Source organism: Vulpes lagopus, chromosome 9, assembly GCF_018345385.1.
Source record: "Vulpes lagopus strain Blue_001 chromosome 9, ASM1834538v1, whole genome shotgun sequence".
Lineage (NCBI taxonomy): Eukaryota > Metazoa > Chordata > Mammalia > Carnivora > Canidae > Vulpes > Vulpes lagopus.
The window spans coordinates 60,372,947-60,392,412 of NC_054832.1; the positions used below are offsets into that span (position 1 = coordinate 60,372,947).

The following is a 19,466-nucleotide window of genomic DNA, read 5'->3' on the forward strand; positions in this document are numbered from 1 at the left end:
TAATGTGTGGAGCCTCAACAATACATCTTCTGCTCTAAATGGCTACTTTGAAATAGCTGGAAAAGTTGGGGAGGCAGAGTCACTCTACCAAATTTGCTCCCTAGTCCAATAAATAGGGTGCAGTTGAGTAAAGCACTCTCAATATCAGTAACTCTTTAAAAAGACACCTATTTAATCAGTATAGTCCTCAAGGAAGAAAGCAATAACATAAATCCCAGAGTTTTGCACCAGGAGACCCATTTGTCATATCTCACATCACAGATGACCTTGGGTTTAGACTTGGACTTGATCCGCAAGTGAAGATGTCCATATAGACACTGTACTGTATGTGTAAAATGTGAATTTGCTAAATGTACCCATTTAAAACCTACTAGAAGCTTCCTGTAACTCTATTTGGGTGTTTCAAAATGTAAAGGGAAGAAAAAGTAAACCGCACCTACTACATGCCAAGCACCATTGTAAGCACTCAGTGCGTATTCAATCCCTTCATCTTCACAGCCATCCTGAGGCAAAGACCATCTTACAGATGAGTAAACTAAAGCATAGACTCATCCAAGGTCACACAACCAGAAAGAGGTGGCCTCCAGGTTCTAATCTAAACTATCTAGGTCTGGACTCCATGCTCCAAACCACTATATTTCCTCCTACAAGTAGTTCTGAGAGGTCTTCACAGCCACCTGTCTTCTGATGCTTCACCCCGGCCCCAAGGCAGGGTATTCTCATGGCTCAGGCATTTCCCCTTGATGGATGTGGCTGTGAACGATGGGATGTTAATGACCTTCCTCCAAGCATGGTTTGATTATTGCTGGGCCCTGTTTCTGGATTTTAGAGTAAGCTATCTCAAATAATCATCTGGACAAGCAGTGGCCAACACACACAGCAGCTACTCCTCGATTTTCTGGCTCCATGGTGTCTCCCCAAGCTCCCTACTGCTTGGCTGCCCCAATGCCATGACATCAGATGTAGACACTTTTTATCACTGGCTTATTTTCTCTCAGGCCTAAAGAAGTTAGAGCCTAATTAGCATTAGTTGCCTTGCTTTATCTTATTTAGGGAGATATATTATCGTAAATATATGGGAATTTAAAAATATGCTTGAGAGATATCTTTGACCAGTACTAAATTATCTCTGATTTATATTTTCAGCCAAAACACACTATCTAAACCTAAACATATTCTGTCTTCTACTTCTTCTTTCCCAAGGTGTGAAAGTTGTAACTTGTTCTTTGAAAAATTACCTAAACATAGGCTCACACTTGGTCTCCTTTTCCCTCTTTCCTCAAGGCAAAATAATTACAAACAGAACTTTAAGCAATCTTGTATGCACTGGGAACTTGGTCTTGCTTTTTGGTATCAGCTTATTCAGAGGTTATTCCCTTTGAGAATAGCTAGTGGTTCTCTTGATACCAGCAACTCCAAACCTTTTCCTTTATCCAGAGTATGACACTGTCATTGAGTATAGTTTTGGACCACCATGTCTGCAGGTCATTTTAAACTGTTTTTAACATATCCTGTGACTGATGAGGAGTCAAACTTCATATATCAAGCAGTATTAAAAATACAGCTATTTCCAGTTGACATGTATCAAGAGATTTTTCTATGTTCATACCCTTTGACCAAGTAATTCCGCTTTGGGGACTCTATCCTAGGGAAAGAACCTGAAATAACAGAAAAAAAAAAAACTTTATGCACAAAGACAGTCACCCAATTACCTAAACATCCTCCAAATATGGGAATGGCTAATAAACTATTCACTTAAAGGAAGAATTTATAGCCCTTGAAATATAGTTATGAAAATTTTACGACATGGAATATTTTTCTCAGGTTAAATGGAAAAGTAAGACAAAAGTTATACATACAAGTTAATCACCCTTATGTAAAAATCAGGAACCCCACTGAGCAAAAAAATAAGGACATAAAACACTAACTCCCAAAGAAAGCGATTTGGAGACCAGCTTTAAAGACTAGCAGGACTCAACTAAAAGGCAAGAAATAAATGAACTAGTCCCAGGCCAAGGGGCTATGGAAGAGCCTTTGGTCTTTCACACTCTCTTATATAAATTGGGACTCAATAAATAATCAATAAATAATGAGAGCATACATGTTCACTATTACCTAATACAATGCAGTATATGAAACTGCCGATATCTAAGCCTTGTGGCCAATAAAAACAGCAATTTCTTGTGGTTCAATTAAATATAGCCAATGAGCCTCTACCACTACATGTTGCTCAAGATCAGGATGAAATAATCTGTACCTCCCAACAGTCCGTCCGTCCGTTCCTCCCTCCCTCCCTCCATCTCTCTCACTTTCCCTCCCTCCCTTCCAGCCTTTAGTGGTCAAACAACTAGCCTGAAGAAAATCCAACTGGATATTTGACACAATATTGCCAAAAAATAAAAATACCTGTAGCCGAATTTTTCCCATGTTGCTGTCATCATGGAAACATATTTTAGGGCTTAAACAGGAGAAGCTCATGATTCTTAAACTTTCTTTGTATATCATTACATGAGACCTAGCAATAATGGTCACTAGATAGAAGTCACTTCCAACACCTAGCCACCTAAAGAGAAGACTACCATATGATTTAAAATTATAGTGGTTTTTCTATCATAAATAACCTTCCTTTTCAATATCCTGAGATCATACATCATAATCTTCCATTTTATTTGCTTCCATATACATAGTGTGGGAAATGTTGAGTGAAAGCTCCCTATTTTGCAAATAAATCCTCATTATTTCTATCCCTTTTCCTCATCACAATCCCCTTCTTTGCTCCCAGGCAATTAACAAACAGCAAATACTATGGGTCACCTGGCCAGGGATGGGACAATTGATGTCAGGAGGCTTGGAACAGATTCAAAGCAGTTGAGGTGTATTTTCAATATTACAGGCAGTTCTTTGTCAACAGTCTACTGACAAATATTTTTTGGCAGGTAATCCACTTTTTCTTATTTCTTTTTTCCTTCTTTAGTCCCTTTACTACAAAGAATAAATAACTGTATTTAACACCTTCATAAAATCCTCACTTACACCTTGGCCCTCTACACAGTCACAGTTGCTAAAACTAGGATCCAGAAAGGGGGTCCTTGCCTCACTCACTTTTTTAGATAGGAACCAAACTAGGAAAATTATTCATGAGAACTGCAAGAATGTAAGTTTCCCTCTGTTTATGATAAGGTCCTATAACCGAAAAATAACAAACAGAAAAAAATGATTAATCAGTTGATCTTAACCCAGGGTGAGGTCTCAGCACTACGGTCACAGTATATTCTATCCTATTTGCTATTAAGTTGACAAAGGTTAACTGGTAGGTTGTTCTGGTCTGATAGCATTCTGTTGAGGGAGCTCAGGAAAAAAAATCCTTAAAAACAATCCACTTCCAGGAGCACCTGTGTAGCTCAGTCAGTTAAGAGTCGGACTCTTGATTTCAGCTCAGGTTATGATCTCAGGGTCCTGGGATCAAGCCCATTGCCAGGCTGTAGGCTCAGTGGGGAGTCTGCTTGTCTGCCTCTGCCTCTGCCCCTTCCCTGGCACGTATGCACTCTCTCTTTCTCTCTCTCTCTCTCTCACATAAATAAATAAATCCTTTCAAAAACATAATTCACTTCCAAAAAAAGGAGAAAAGGTATAAACCCTTCACATGTAAATACATGCTTGCTTTCAGTGTCTATGAAAGCAACAGTATCAAATCTTTTTTGTGAAAATAAATAAATCTAATTTTTATCGACTTTAATGCACATTTATATGCTCCTGTTGTCCACAGATAGTTGTGAGCATTACTATGCTTTGTCCATATAAGGAGTCAAATTGAGCTTCACATCTATCCAGGAACTGAATTCATTCTGTTGTTATTCCAGTGATTTTGTTGGGATTTAAAACTCAAGACAAATGAAAAAGTATACAAAGGGCATTAAGATTATTGCAATCACCTGAAGACTTGTCACTGTAAAGTCATCTTATGTTCCAACTCAAAATGTCTTACTTTATAATTCATTTTATAGTAAGAGGACTCACTAAATCTTGCCCAATGCTTTCCTAGGGACCTTATTCAAACCTATTAAGAGGCATTTTCTCAATTAGCAATTAGGTATCTATATTTTATCATTAATTTGATGATATCAAATCATCATCAAATCAAATCAAAAGTTGTTGAAAAATGTACTGGAATAGAAAACATGATTCCCAAGAGCTAGTCCCTGTGATTCACCACAATGAATCTTTAGCCCTTCAAATAAAATGAAGGCACATTGTTACATGATTACTGTTTGCTTCTGCTTCACCCTGTAGTCATCTGACCTATTTAGACACCAGTTTCCTAAGCAGTAAGATGAAAATTATGACAAAACCAAACGAGTTATAAGTTGACTTCCAATGATATTTTTGTAACTACATTTTCATTTAGGGGCATTATTGATGCATAGCAATCTGTAAGTTCTGAAAGATATGACATGACATCAGAGGTTAAGAATAGAATCAGGGGGTGCTTGGGTGGCTCAGTCAATTAAGTAACCGCCTCTTGATTCATCTCAGTTCATGATCTCAGGGTCATGAGATTGAGCCCCAAGTCAGGCTCCACACTGGACATGGAGTCTGCTTAAGATTCTCTCTCTCCCTCTCCCTCTGCCCCTCCCTCCTCCACAGTCTCTAAAAAAAATAAAAGAATAGATTCAGAAAAAGTATTTTGGAATTGACACTAAAATAAGACAAAACAGATACAATTCATCATCTATCTATTAACTCATGCTGTGAGATAGTTTTCAAATGTGGTGTTCTGTTCCCTGGGTTATCAGTAACACAATGAGTATAAAGAATGTACTTTCATCTGACAGTCTGACAAAATTGTAGATCATCATAAGGTTGAACTATCTAGTGGCTAGAAAATAGTCAGAATTATTACGTTTACAGTACTTTCCAAGGAAGAGGATGCTCCGATTGTGAAAGCCAGTGACAGATATATAGAAAAATAAATTTAGATTCTACTAACATTCATTGAACACCAGCATGCCATCCATTATGACTGGATCTTTCATATGATAACTCATTTAGCCCCCACAAAACTCCATGAGATAATATTATCCCAATATTACAGCTAAGGTACATAGAAGTCCAGGGGCTGTTCCAAGTCACCCACCTGGAGTCTGACCCCCCTGACCTCAAATCCCAATATTTTTTATTCTATTATGTTTACTCTTCAATGAATAGAATAAAACAAGTTTTGTCTAACTACTTTGGACATGAAAAAAAATAAGTCACCCTGGTTATAAGTTCATGCTTATAAACAACTTAATATATTCCTCAGTGTTGGAGTAATCGCAAATGATAATCCCCATGCACATATATGTATTTTTCAAATATCTGTCCCTATGGTTTTATATTATTTTGTCCATATAGGTTATATGATTTGAAAGGTTATTCAAAAAAATAAAAAATAAAAAAATAAAAAATAAAAAAATCAAAAAAATCAAAAAATAAATTTAAAAAAATTAAAAAAAAGAAAAAAAATTTTAAAAATGAAAGGTTATTCAAACAAATTACATTAAGTATTGAGTACTCTGTTACGAAATCTGAGTTTTACCTGAAAATCCAAATACAGCAAGTGCTCCTAGTAATATTATGAAATCATATAAATTACTAATATAGCTAATGATGCTATATTAATTGCTAATAAACAATTAATTTAAATAAGGAGTTAGACATTTAAGCACTGTTCACTGCTATCAGGCCCTTAATTTTGGCTACCACACTGTATCTTGTCAAAGTTGGTCAAATAATGGTATGTTTAAATCAGAAAGTAATATGTGGCTCTGCTAATAGTGTTAACTATAGCAACTCTGCCTCAAAATTCCTAGAATTTCAATATTAGAATGCTTCACTACTTACAAGTTTGACCAAAAGAAATGAAACTCATTATGCTTGTTAGCATCTTGCCTTTATTCTAGAACATATAAAATAAGTCAGGCTTTTAGAAATACTTGACACAGCATCTGGACCCTTTTTAACTTTTTTTTGGACATCTAGACATCAAGTACAAACCACTAAGCTAGTTATTTTAAAGTTAATACATTGGTATTCTGTCCAAAATTCACTATTCTGGTTTATAAGTCAGTCATGTGCATTTAATTAGCACCTGCTAGTTCTTTAAGGTACACATTGATGGTTTAACTTTGACAGGCTCTCCTTAGACAATTCTTTGTGGGTAATAATAGCATTTCAATGTTTTAATATCTCCATATAAAAATGATTTGCAAGATTCTATGACTCAGCAATTCCATTTCCAGTATTTATTCTGAAAAGTAGAATCACTAGAATGGAAAACCATCCAGTTGTCCAACAGTGAGGAATTGTTTAAAATACAGTATATTTTTCAATAGTTGAGGGCTACTATGTGCTAGGTGATGAAGACTGAGCAGTGAACAAGACATATGGTCATTATATTTATGGAGTTGGAAAGATGTATGTTTCAGCCACTATTGCTGCAAAACAAACTACTCCAATATTTTGTAGCTTAAAATAGCAACTATTTTATTATGCTTACAGATTCTACGGGTGAGAAATTTGGACAGGACATGAAGAAATGATGTATCTTTTCCTCATAATGTCTGGACCTCAGCTGGAAAGACCTGAAAGCTAAAGGTGACTCCACAACAGAAGGTTGGAATTACCTAGAGCCTCCCTCATTCATATGCCTGGGCTGGGATGAATCAAAGACTAAGATGGTCAGTCAGAGTGCCTACATGTACCTTCTCCACCTGATTTGGCTTCCCCCAGCATGGTGGCCTCAGAGTAATCAGAGCTCTCATATGTCATCTCAGGGCTCCAAACATGAGTATTCCAGTAAGTGGCATCACTTTTTTATGACCATGCCTTGGAAGTCCCACTGTAATCTGTAAACCAAAGCAGTTAGTCTACCCATATTCAAGGAAAGAAGAACTAGACTCTCCTCTTGATGTGAGGAATAGCAAGATCACACTGTGGAAGAACATGTGAGATGGGAAGTATTGTTATCTTTAGAAAATACCATGTACCGCTATGTGGTAGCATGTGGTAGCACCCTCTGCCTATTGCTGCTGTACCTCCTCAGGGCTGCGATCGCCGGGCGAGATTTCTATAAGATCTTGGGGGTGCCTCGCAGCGCCTCTATAAAAGACATTAAAAAGGCCTACAGGAAACTAGCCCTGCAGCTTCATCCTGACCTGGAACCCGGATGACCCACGAGCTCAGGAGAAATTCCAGGACCTAGGTGCTGCTTATGAGGTTCTGTCAGATAGTGAGAAACTAAAACAGTATGATACTTATGGTGAAGAGGGATTAAAAAGATGGTCATCAGAGCTCCCATGGAGACATTTTTTCACACTTCTTTGGAGATTTTGGTTTCATGTTTGGAGGAACCCCTCGTCAGCAAGACAGAAATATTCCAAGAGGCAGTGATATTATTGTAGATCTAGAAGTCACTTTGGAAGAAGTATATGCAGGAAATTTTGTGGAAGTAGTTAGAAACAAACCCATGGCAAGGCAGGCTCCAGGCAAACAAAAATGCAACTGCCGGCAGGAGATGCGGACTACACAGCCGGGCCCAGGGCGCTTCCAGATGACCCAGGAGGTGGTCTGTGACGAGTGCCCTAATGTCAAACTAGTGAATGAAGAACGAACACTAGAGGTAGAAATAGAACCTGGAGTGAGAGATGGAATGGAGTACCCCTTTATTGGAGAAGGTGAGCCTCATGTGGATGGAGAGCCAGGAGACCTGCGGTTCCGAATCAAAGTTGTCAAGCACCCAATATTTGAAAGGAGAGGAGATGATTTGTATACAAACGTGACAATCTCACTAGTCGAGTCTCTGGTGGGCTTTGATATGGATATTACTCACTTGGATGGCCACAAGGTACATATTTCCCGGGATAAGATCACAAGACCAGGAGCCAAGCTATGGAAGAAAGGAGAAGGGCTCCCCAACTTTGACAACAACAATATCAAGGGCTCTTTGATAATCACTTTTGATGTGGATTTTCCAAAAGAAGAGTTAACAGAAGAAGCAAGAGAAGGTATCAAACAGCTTCTGAACCAAGGATCAGTGCAGAAGGTATACAATGGACTGCAAGGATATTAAGAGTGAATAAAATTGGACTTTGTTTAAAAAAAATAGTCTGAAATTATTTTTAACGGTGGCTAATAATGTTTGTTGAGTACTTATTATCAGTTCCAGGGACTATTCCAAGACTTTCACATAGGGACTCATTCAACCTTCAAAGTAGCCCTAGGAAGTAATATTATCATTGCTTTCTTACAAATAAAGAGTCACCACACAAAGAAATTATATAACTTGCCCACGTTTGCACTTGCAGTGGAGGAGTCTGGATTTGAACCCAGACAATCTGATTACCTCATTCGTAATGGTTATGAACAGCCACAAAAATCCTAAGAAATAATATTATAGGTTATTTTTCTTGCTTTGGTTATTGATAATTCTAAAATGGTGGGGGGGGGGGGCGGGAATAAAGGAAAGTTTCCTTGAGGCTTTCTTATATGCTCATAGGTTTCTATATGAAGTTTTTCCCAGTGGCCAGATAAGAACTATCTGACACTCTTGTTAAAAAGACAGACTTGGCAATCGGAAAAGGACAAACATTATATGGTCTTATTCATTTGGGGAATATAAAAATTAGTGAAAGGGAATAAAGGGAAAGGAGAGAAAATGAAAATATCAGGGAGGGTGACAAAACATGAGACACCTAACTCTGGGAAATGAACAAGGGGTAGTAGAAAGGGAGGGGGGTGGGGGGTTGGGGTGACTGGGTGATGGGCACTGCGGGGGGTACTTGGCGGGATGAGCACTGGGTGTTATGCTATATGTTGGCAAATTGAACCCCAATAAAATTTTTTTAAAGACAGACTTGGGGACATCTGGGTGCCTCAGTGGTTGAGTGTCTGTCTGTCTGCCTTTGGCTCAGGTCGTGATCCCAGGGTTCTGGGATCAAGTCCTACATCAAGCTCCCTGCAAGGACCCTGCTTCTCTCTGCCTATGTCTCTGCCTGTCTCTTATGAAAACATAATAGAATCCTTAAAAAAATAAAAAATAAATAAATAGATTTGGATCCCCCCACCCAGACCTGCTGATTTAGAATCTTCAGGGAAGGGGCTGAGGTAATTGTATTTTTAGTAAACACTTATAAAAGCAAAGTTAGGAATCACTATTGTATGGTATATTAATAGTTTGAGTTCTCTCAACTCTGTTTGGCTTTTCTTTTTCCTTCTCTTTGCTGCAGCTGTCAGGAACTACTCAAAAGAAACCACTCAACCGTATAACTAGTGATTTTATGTAATAAGGAAGTACTTGCCTCTTAAAGGCTGGTAAACATTTGATAGCTAAAGGATTCCTGGCAGCCCTAAAACATAATTCACCATCTTAGGGTCGTAGTAACTTCAGCAGTGTTTTCAGATAGGGTAGAACATGTGGGATGAGAGATGTTGTCATCTTTGGAAAAGACGATGTAGCAGTGATAACAGGCTGCAAGAGGCAAATATTCTCAACTGTATGGGTCAAAGGAAACAAATGCTTACTAGGTATTTACTACTTAAAAAATACCTTTAAACAGGACCTAATGTCCAGAGTTGTGATGAAAAAAATCAACTGGAAATGTCAATAGTTGTGTGATTTCATTTTCCAAACATTTTATAACATCTATTTTTATCTCGAAAGATAAAATCTATAACATTTTTACTGAGATTGGAAAAAATTGTGAAGGCCAGTCAACTGCCATTCGAGGATGTCATTTATCTCAAAATTGTCTTATTTAGAACAAGCATTTACATGTCCAATTGAATGTGTTCAATTCAATATTATCTAAATAACATGTAGGACAATTTACTATATGCCAAGTACTATGCATCGCCTCATTCAGTTCTTATAACACTCTTAGGAGCTCTCTTCATCATCTTACAGATGAGGGCACTGAGGCATGCAACAGCCATTTGCCCAGAGTTTCTAAGGCATTTCAGAGCTTGAATGTGAAACAGGTACAGCATTAAAAACTAAATGATACAACAGTGATCTTCATACTAGTAAAGGTCATGTATTCATTATGTTCTGCACATTCATATACATAGTATTTAATAGCCATGGAATTTGAGGTCAAAATGTATCTTTTTTAAGTAGGTGGATACTTTATGTATGCTTAAGGGATATAGAACCATTATAAAAAAGACATTACTAAAAATTGTACAATGTCATGAAAAAGACAAGAGATAAATGCTAGTGAGAATGTAAAGAAAAGGGAACCCTTATGCGCTGTTGGTGGGGTTGTAAGTTGGTGCAGCCACTATGGAAAACAGTATGGAATTTCCTCAGAAAATTAGAAATAGAAATACCATATGCTGCAGCAATTCTACTTCTGGGAATATATCCAAAGGAAATGAAAACATTAACTCAAAAAGGTATCTGCACCCCCATGTTCATAGCAGCCTTATTTACAACAACCAAGACATGGAAACGACCTAAGTGTCCATTGATGGATGAATAAAGAAGTTGTGATATGTGTGTGTGTGTGTGTGTGTGTGTGTGTATCAGTGTAATACGAATATTCCTCAGCCATAAAAAAACCAAGGAAATACTGACATTTATGACAAAATGGATCAACTCTGAAGGTATTATGCTAACTGAAATAAGTAAAACAGAGAAAGACAAATACTGCCTGATCTCACTTATTTTTTAAAAGATTTATTTGTTTATTTCAGAGAAAGAGAGAGAGCATGGAGGGAGGGCACAGAGGGAGAGGTAGAAGCAGACAGCCTGCTGATCAGGGGGCCCAGCATGGACTCCATCTCATGACTCTGAGATCATGACATGAGTTGAAGTTGGGTGCTTAACCTATGGCCACCATGCACCCCCTGTATGATCTCACTTATATGTGAAATCTAAAAAAAAAAAAGAGAGAGAGAGAGACCTGTGATTACCAGACCAGAAGGTGGGGGAAGAGGGAACTGGAGGAAGTGGTAAAACAACACAAACTTCCAGATATAAGATAAATAAGCACTACAGGTGTAATGTACATGATGACTATAGCTAATACTGCTGTACCATATATAGGGAAGTTGTTAAGAGAGTAAATCTGAAAAGTTATTGTATCTATACAAGAAGATTGATGTTAGCTAAACCTATGTGATAATTTCACAATATATGTAAACCAAATCATGTTCTATGCCTTAAACTTACACAGTGATGTATGTATGTCAATTATTTCTCAATAATAATGGTGAAAGATCATTTGCATAGAGACATGGAATATATAATAAGTATTTGTCGGAAAGGCACCCAGCAGTTTTGATACAAGTAATTTAATTCAATTAATTTTTATCATACAATTAGTATATACAGTATTTAGTCCCCATTTTTTAGAATTTATGATTTACCTTAGAAGGGCCAGACACATACAAATATCCAAATAACAAGAAGAGAAATAATTTATTACTCTTTATTTAGCTAACATGATCAAAGAGGAGAAATTGCTATTTTATCAAGAAAATAGGCATAGGGGATCCCTGGGTGGCTCAGTGGTTTAGCGCCTGCCTTCAGCCTAGGACCTGATCCTGGAGACCCGAGATAGAGTCCCACATCCAGCTCCCTGCATGGAGCCTGCTTCTCCCTCTGCCTGTGTCTCTGCCTCTCTCTCTCTCTGTGTGTGTGTGTGTGTGTGTGTGTCTCATGAATAAATAAATAAAATCTTTGAAAAGAAGAAAAGAAAGAAAAGAAAAGAAAAGAAAAGAAAAGAGGCATAGTTTTAATATCAGGCTATGATTGTAACATTTTTCTATTAAATTAGGAAGGTTGGGACTTCATCCAAAGGGGGTCAAGATTTCACCTATAAAGTCATTCTAAAGCATGAACTTCAAAAACTGTGTTATAACAAGGATTCTATGTATTTAGAACCCAAACTCTTTAAAAAGTTACTTGGGGATCATTAAAATATTTGTTGAGTTCTCTTTCCTTTTCTTCTCCACCTATTCGCAGATGCCGAATTTGCCTCTTTGCCTTTACTGTGCATTCCCATGCTAATCTTAAACTACATTTTCTTTTTTTTTAATTTTTTTAATTATTTATTTATGATAGTCACAGAGAGAGAGAGAGAGAGAGGCAGAGACATAGGCAGAGGGAGAAGCAGGCTCCATGCACCGGGAGCCCGACGTGGGATTCGACCCTGGGTCTCCAGGATCACGCCCTGGGCCAAAGGCAGGCGCTAAACCGCTGCGCCACCCAGGGATCCCTTAAACTACATTTTCAAGTAGATTGATAATTCTATCATTGAATTCCCAATTTTGGAAAAATGAACCACCAGCTTAGTCAAAGGCCTGAAGAGCCAAATGCTTCAGGTTAAAGATTTCCAAATCTTCATCTGTTCAAACTTCCTGAGACCACACCATGAGGCTCCTGTGGTGAAAGTACTGGAATGGACATTGAACTGTAAGACCACTCTCACTACATTTTCAAGCAAATTCTCTTGGATGCTGGTTTCCTCAACTTTGAATTGAGGGTATTACCAGCCCTACTCAGCAGTCAGGGTAGCTGTGAGGATCATGCAACACAATGGATGTGAGAATACACACTCTGACCTGGAGAGTGCTCTATGGAAGTTAAAGATTATTGCTGTACTTGAAACAAAATCCTCTCCTTGCCCAGAAAAATCTAGGAAATCCAAGATGGTTTACCCATTTTTCTTCATCAGTCTATCAAGAATGCACCACTACTCAAGATGCTGTGTATGTAGCCTGTCCTGCCAACATTTTTAAGTCTGCAGAACAAATATAAATGGATATGTGGAGGGATTCCTGGCCTCCATCCTATAAATACAAATGCATTCTATTCATGATGATTTATATATAACCAAAATATCCTACACATTTCCTTATAAAAAGGGTTAATTGTAGACTATTAAAGATACACAAATGATCAACTAGTCTGCATCAGTCTACTACTATGGGGTTGAAGAGAGCTCCACAAAGTCACATTTGGCAATGTTGATTTAACACCTCATAAAAAAAATCCAGCTGAAAGAAGAGCACTCTGGTCCTCAGACTCAGGACACAGTGAGAAGAGTTTAAAATAGGTCATTTAGCCAACTTTTTTAAAATCTAAAAGCTTGTCCAGAGCATGATACAACAGACTTTTAAATGTTCAAAGAGAATTATGAGTACTTTGTCAGTGCACCAAAATGATGAGTGACTTTTTTCAGCAAAATATGTTTTAGTTTCATAGTCTTTTATTTATATGTTTTATACAGAAGAATGGGGTCATGTTTTCAATTGCTGGGTTTCCTTAACTAAAACTTTTTAAATATGCCTGCCATGAAAGTAGAATAATACTTTTATAACGTCTTCACTCTATTATATTTTCAAAATAGTTTTCTATTATTAAGACAAATCCAAAATACCATTTATGCCTGAAGAGACTCTAGAACATGGTATTACATTAAAAAATTATACCCTCCACTTTGGATTACACATTTTGGCAAGCCAGAAAACTGAGTTTCATTATATTGACAAGTAAATAGAACTCACACTGAATGCAATTAGTATTCTGCAAATTTCTTCAAAATTAATTTCCTTAAAAAAATTAATTTCCTTGAGTACACTTCCAAAGATCACATGAACCAAAAAGTAGCTGAAATGATTGCCCCATTAAATCTTATACCTGGCTATTTAAGAATAATAAATATGTAGCAATAGTAAATATGTCAAAGTAACTAAATATTTTACAAGAGAAACCTGATTTTGTTTAAAGAAATGTTTTTGTTTTTGTATTTCCCAATCATTAGAAGAAAGTCCAAATTTTATCTGAGCCCCTGGAACCATAAGAACCTGTTCCTCCTGCCACTAAATAGTTCATCTGGTGATCTGAAGACCAATGGGAAGGCAACGGCCCTGGTGGGGAGAATTATGTAAGGAAGTACCCTACAGGATTATGGATTAATGGATATCTTGAAAGTCATAGATACAAGGATGGTGCTCTAATACTGTCATAAGTCTTTCTAATTCCTCTCTCTCTAGATACAAGGATGCCTAGATACAAGGATGGTGCTCTAATACTGTCATAAGTCTTTCTAATTCCTCTCTCTCTCTCTCTCTCTCTCTCTCTATTTCTCTCTCCCAACTCTTGAATATATCCTTATTCTCTGTAAACAGAAAGAGCTCTAACACCAGTTCTATCAATTGTTAGTTGCATAGAGTTAGATATATTAACTCCCTTGATTCTTAAATGCTTTGTCTTTAAAAAGAGACCTAATTTTTCCCACCTCTGACATCCATAGCTATCTCAGGGAGCTCCAAATCCAAGAACATAGTACCTATGTGAGATTTTCTAAATAGTGCTTTAAGACCATCCCCACCCCAAATATACACATGTCATAGAAAGTATTAAACATTCAAGAATCTCCAGTGGAATAAGAAAATCAGAGGATCAAATAAAGAATGTTGATGGTTGAGCCATAAAGATGGCCTCTCCTTGATTACCTTAAGAACCATGATACACACTCTCAATTCTACTGATCCCAATAACAACAACAACAAAAAATCCAGCTATAGATTTCTTAGGTTGACTCATATAAAACTGCCCATATTTAACCATTTTGATATACAATAATAATTTTAACAATATAAAACCCCAAACATAAGAATATTCAGGTTCAATACAAGATTTTGAGCTAATAAACTATTCCTTCACCACTAAGTAAATTTTCTAAATTTTTTAAATTAAAAATAGTATTAAAAAGACATTTTCTTTTTTTTTTTTAATTTTTTTTTTTAATTTTATTTATTTATGATAGGCACACAGTGAGAGAGAGAGAAACAGAGACATAGGCAGAGGGAGAAGCAGGCTCCATGCACCCGGAGCCCGACGTGGGACTCGATCCCGGGTCTCCAGGATCGCGCCCCGGGCCAAAGGCAGGCGCCAAACCGCTGCGCCACCCAGGGATCCCTAAAAAGACATTTTCAATGTTGTTATACATTTCTTTCATTTCTTGTTGTTTTTTTTTTTTTTCTTGTTCTTATAGTAAGAGTGACAGTGACAATTTTGAGTGGCTCTTTTTGATAGAATTTCCTGTATCTTACTGTCAGTGTTACAAAATCATAGGGAAATTCTTAAATTTCACATAAGTCACATACCACAGAACAGGCAGACTTTCATAACACTCAAACTATCACTACCAAAGGGAGAGGCAGATCACACTTAGAACAACAAATATCATAAAAGGAAAATAAAAGCCTCTTTGCTAGTGGTAAGGGGGGGGGGGGGGGGGGGGGGGGGGGGGGGGGGGGGGGGGGGGGGGGGGGGGGGGGGGGGGGGGGGGGGGGGGGGGGGGGGGGGGGGGGGGGGGGGGGGGGGGGGGGGGGGGGGGGGGGGGGGGGGGGGGGGGGGGGGGGGGGGGGGGGGGGGGGGGGGGGGGGGGGGGGGGGGGGGGGGGGGGGGGGGGGGGGGGGGGGGGGGGGGGGGGGGGGGGGGGGGGGGGGGGGGGGGGGGGGGGGGGGGGGGGGGGGGGGGGGGGGGGGGGGGGGGGGGGGGGGGGGGGGGGGGGGGGGGGGGGGGGGGGGGGGGGGGGGGGGGGGGGGGGGGGGGGGGGGGGGGGGGGGGGGGGGGGGGGGGGGGGGGGGGGGGGGGGGGGGGGGGGGGGGGGGGGGGGGGGGGGGGGGGGGGGGGGGGGGGGGGGGGGGGGGGGGGGGGGGGGGGGGGGGGGGGGGGGGGGGGGGGGGGGGGGGGGGGGGGGGGGGGGGGGGGGGGGGGGTTGTTGTTTTTTTTTTTTTTCTTGTTCTTATAGTAAGAGTGACAGTGACAATTTTGAGTGGCTCTTTTTGATAGAATTTCCTGTATCTTACTGTCAGTGTTACAAAATCATAGGGAAATTCTTAAATTTCACATAAGTCACATACCACAGAACAGGCAGACTTTCATAACACTCAAACTATCACTACCAAAGGGAGAGGCAGATCACACTTAGAACAACAAATATCATAAAAGGAAAATAAAAGCCTCTTTGCTAGTGGTAAAACAGGTTAAGGAAACATCACTTATGTAATTGTTTATTTGGTGCTCAGAAAGAGGTAGTTTGCTGCATGCAGCCAAACACCTCCAACATGTTTGTCCAATTCTATTTCCTGTGCCAGTAGCACATTGTTCTCCCACTTCTGCTGCATTCCCAGAACACACTGTTACATGCTTCCTTCCACTATGACACTTGTCACACTAGTGACTTATTTCCTTCTGTCTCTTCTTTTTTTTTTTTTAAGATTTTATTTATTTATTCATGAAAGACACACAGAGAGAGAGGCAGAGGCATAAGCAGAGGGAGAAGCAGGCTCCCCAGGGGGAGCCTGATGTAGGACTCAATCCTGGGACTCTGGAATCATGCCCTGAGCCAAAAGCAGACTCTCAACCACTAAGCCACCCAGGTGTCCCCCTTCTGTCCCTTCTCTTAAGTTGGAGGGCAGCCTTATCTACTTTGTGTCCTTTGCCCAGTGCCTGACACATAGTAGGTGCTAATTTTGGATGAAAGGTCTCAATGATTACCATAGGAATAGACTTAGAAAATACTGATTTCAAAAAGCTTTTAGAAATCAGAATCAATGGGACATCTGGGTGGCTCAGTGGTTGAGCATCTGCCTTCAGCTCAGAGTGTGATCCCAGAGTCCCAGGATCATGTCCCACATTGGGCTCCCTGCATGGAGCCTGCTTCTCCCTCTCCCTCTGCCTGTGTCTCTGCCTCTCTCTCTCTCCCTCTCTCTCTCTCTCTTTCTCCCTCTCTCTCTGTGTCTCTCATGAATAAATAAGTAAATCTTAAAAAAAAAAAATGAAAATCAACAAGACTTGGCAGACCCTTGGAAGCAGGGAATAAGGTACAAAGAAAAGCCAAAGATAACTCAGATTTCTAGTTTGGTAGGGCATAAATGTGAGAAGAGTTTGAAGGCAGGGACATAGTTTGGACACATTATGTTTGAAACATTGGTAGGCCAACCAGAAGAAAAATAACTAACAAGGAGATGGAAAAATAGGTCTGGTGCTTGAAGAGGAGTCAAGACTACACAGATCAGACTTCTGGCATCTGCTATGCAGAAGTGACTGTTGAGGGTATGAATGAAAAGATCACCAAGGGTGAGAACAGAGGATAAGAGGAGAGGCCTAAGGACAAGAACCTAAGGCAATGCATGTGTTTGAGCCAGGCTGAGTCAGTGAACCAGACAGGAGAGGTAGGAGAAACTGAAGGTAAGGAATGACACAGCATAATAAATATGAAGGCTGGCTTGGGGAGCAAGATCAAACATGATGGAGAAGGCAGGAGCCATAAAAGGACCAAGAGAAGACAGAGTTAACTTACGAGAGAGGACTGGTGATGTTTAAAGGACTTATTGCAGTAAAAAGAGCAAAAAGGCACATTGCAACAGATTAAGGAATGGGAATGATTTTTCAGAAGTCCAGCTTAAAAGTAAGGCCTTTTGGATGTGAGCACCCTGCTGGGAAGCTGGGGCCAACAGGAGGCTCTCTTTCATGAAGGAGACTTGCATTTGCTTGTGAGGCTGATGAGAAGACAACAGAGGAAGACCAAGTCTTTAATTTTGATTTTGAATGTCTAGTTTGGTTTTTTTTTGCAGTAACACACATGGTGCGTCATTGAATGGATAATAAAAACAGCTTTTAACTTAGAAAACTTTTTTAAAAACACTTAAGAACACTTGCAAAGGAACATTCAAGTACACATTTTCTTAGTTTTAAGGTGTCATGAGTGTTGAGAGGATGAAAATTTCCCAATTTTAGCTAGTTGAAGTTGTTGGTCTAGCAATAGAGCAAATAGAGCAAAATAATCAAACAGTTATGCAGTTACCATTCACCAGTGAACTGGGAGCCAGCCCTTTGATAGCTCTTGTCTATTTTAGAGCTGACTGACAAGCTGGTGCATTTCCTCCCTAGACAGTATCTGCGTTGAGTGTAGTGGTTAATACAAGAGCTCTGGAATCAGTCTGCGTGCATAACTTGGGGGAAAATTGATTAAGGTCTCTTTGTCTCAATTTCCTTATAAATAAAATAGGGCTACTGAAGGTACCTACTTCATAGGACTCTTATGAAGCTTGAAAAAGTTAATACATATAAAAAGTTTGGACTGGGGATCCCTGGGTGGCTCAGCAGTTTAGCGCCTGCCTTCAGCCCAGGGCATGGCCCTGGAGTCCAGGATCAAGTCCCATATGGGGCCCCCTGTGTGGAGCCTGCTTCTCCCTCTGCCTGTGTCTCTGCCTCTCTCTCTCTCTGTGTGTGTCTCTCATGAATAAATGAATAAAATCTTTAAAAAAAAAAAGTTTGGAACATTAGCAGATAGGTAGAAAATGCTCAAGAAAACCAGCTCTTGTTTTCCATACATTTCATTACACACATAGAAATTTGATTTTTAAATAATCATCTTGGGTTCCACTCTCTCCCATTTGTATAAGCCACCTTAACTAAAATGATGTTTGTTGACAGAGGCGATACTACTGAATTAATTCATCACAGTTCATGAGCTTTAAATTATTTTTCCAGGAACAGTAAAAACTTGTCCCTGAGCCCCATCCTCTCTTGAGTGGTTCTCCTTTGAACATAGCTATTGTTGGGAAATCAAGAAGCTAGGCAGTGTTAGCCTTCAAAACAACCTGGGCATATGGGAATTGAACCTTGGCCTCATTAGTGCCATGTTTCCAACCAGCTCAGCTAACTAAACCATGCAGGCAGCACCTTGCAGATTTTGAACTCTCTGAAAAATGTCAACTTGTCAAATCACTGTGAAAGGGTGTTAAGAAATACCGAACGTCACCATTCTTTCCATTAGTCCAGGAATTAGACAAAGGCAGGTACTGAGAAACCTAGTCCTAACTTAAAACTTTATCTTAGGTTTATACTGGCACATGGTTGGTATTCAATAAATGCCCTCTGAGTTGGCTGATCGCTGAAGCTAAATTCCTAAGCATGTATAATAAAAATAGTAACCTGCCTAAAGATCAAAATAACAGTAAGTAGAAGGTATGTCAGTATTTTATACGACTTTGCCTGGCCAGTTAAGAACCAGGTGCTCAAAGCTTTAACTATTACTCTATATACAGTTCAGGACAGATTTTTATATATGCTTCCCTGAAGGTAAAGCACTTAGCCTTCTGAGTCAACTTTATAGCCCCTTTCTGCTTTCACCTTAATGGATAACATCCGTCCACAAATTTGTAACGTCAGTGAGCTCTAATAATGACTGGTGAGAATTCCACTTCTATCCGAAGGTTAAGACATTTTAAACTTCATTTCAGAGTGTGGCTTAATTTAAAAGTTAATCAACCTCAACCTTAGAGATTTAACAAAAACATAAAAAAAAAAAAAATAGCTCTGAGACCAACCTGTGTTCTTCTAAAGACTCTAAGGGAAAGTGAAGAGGTTGATCTCTTTATTGGATCCTGCACCGAGAGTCAGC

At 39.5% G+C, this 19,466-nt stretch overlaps 1 protein-coding gene across 1 annotated transcript; it reads left to right on the forward strand.

The window, feature by feature from the left end:
• The first annotated feature begins 7,022 nt into the window (after positions 1 to 7,022).
• On the forward strand, positions 7,023 to 8,143 carry LOC121498614 (dnaJ homolog subfamily B member 11-like). Its single transcript, XM_041768601.1, is given in 3 exon segments — positions 7,023 to 7,199; positions 7,201 to 7,314; positions 7,316 to 8,143. Coding segments are annotated over 3 exon segments (1,086 nt in total). The 3' UTR covers positions 8,111 to 8,143.
• Positions 8,144 to 19,466: the final 11,323 nt, after the last annotated feature.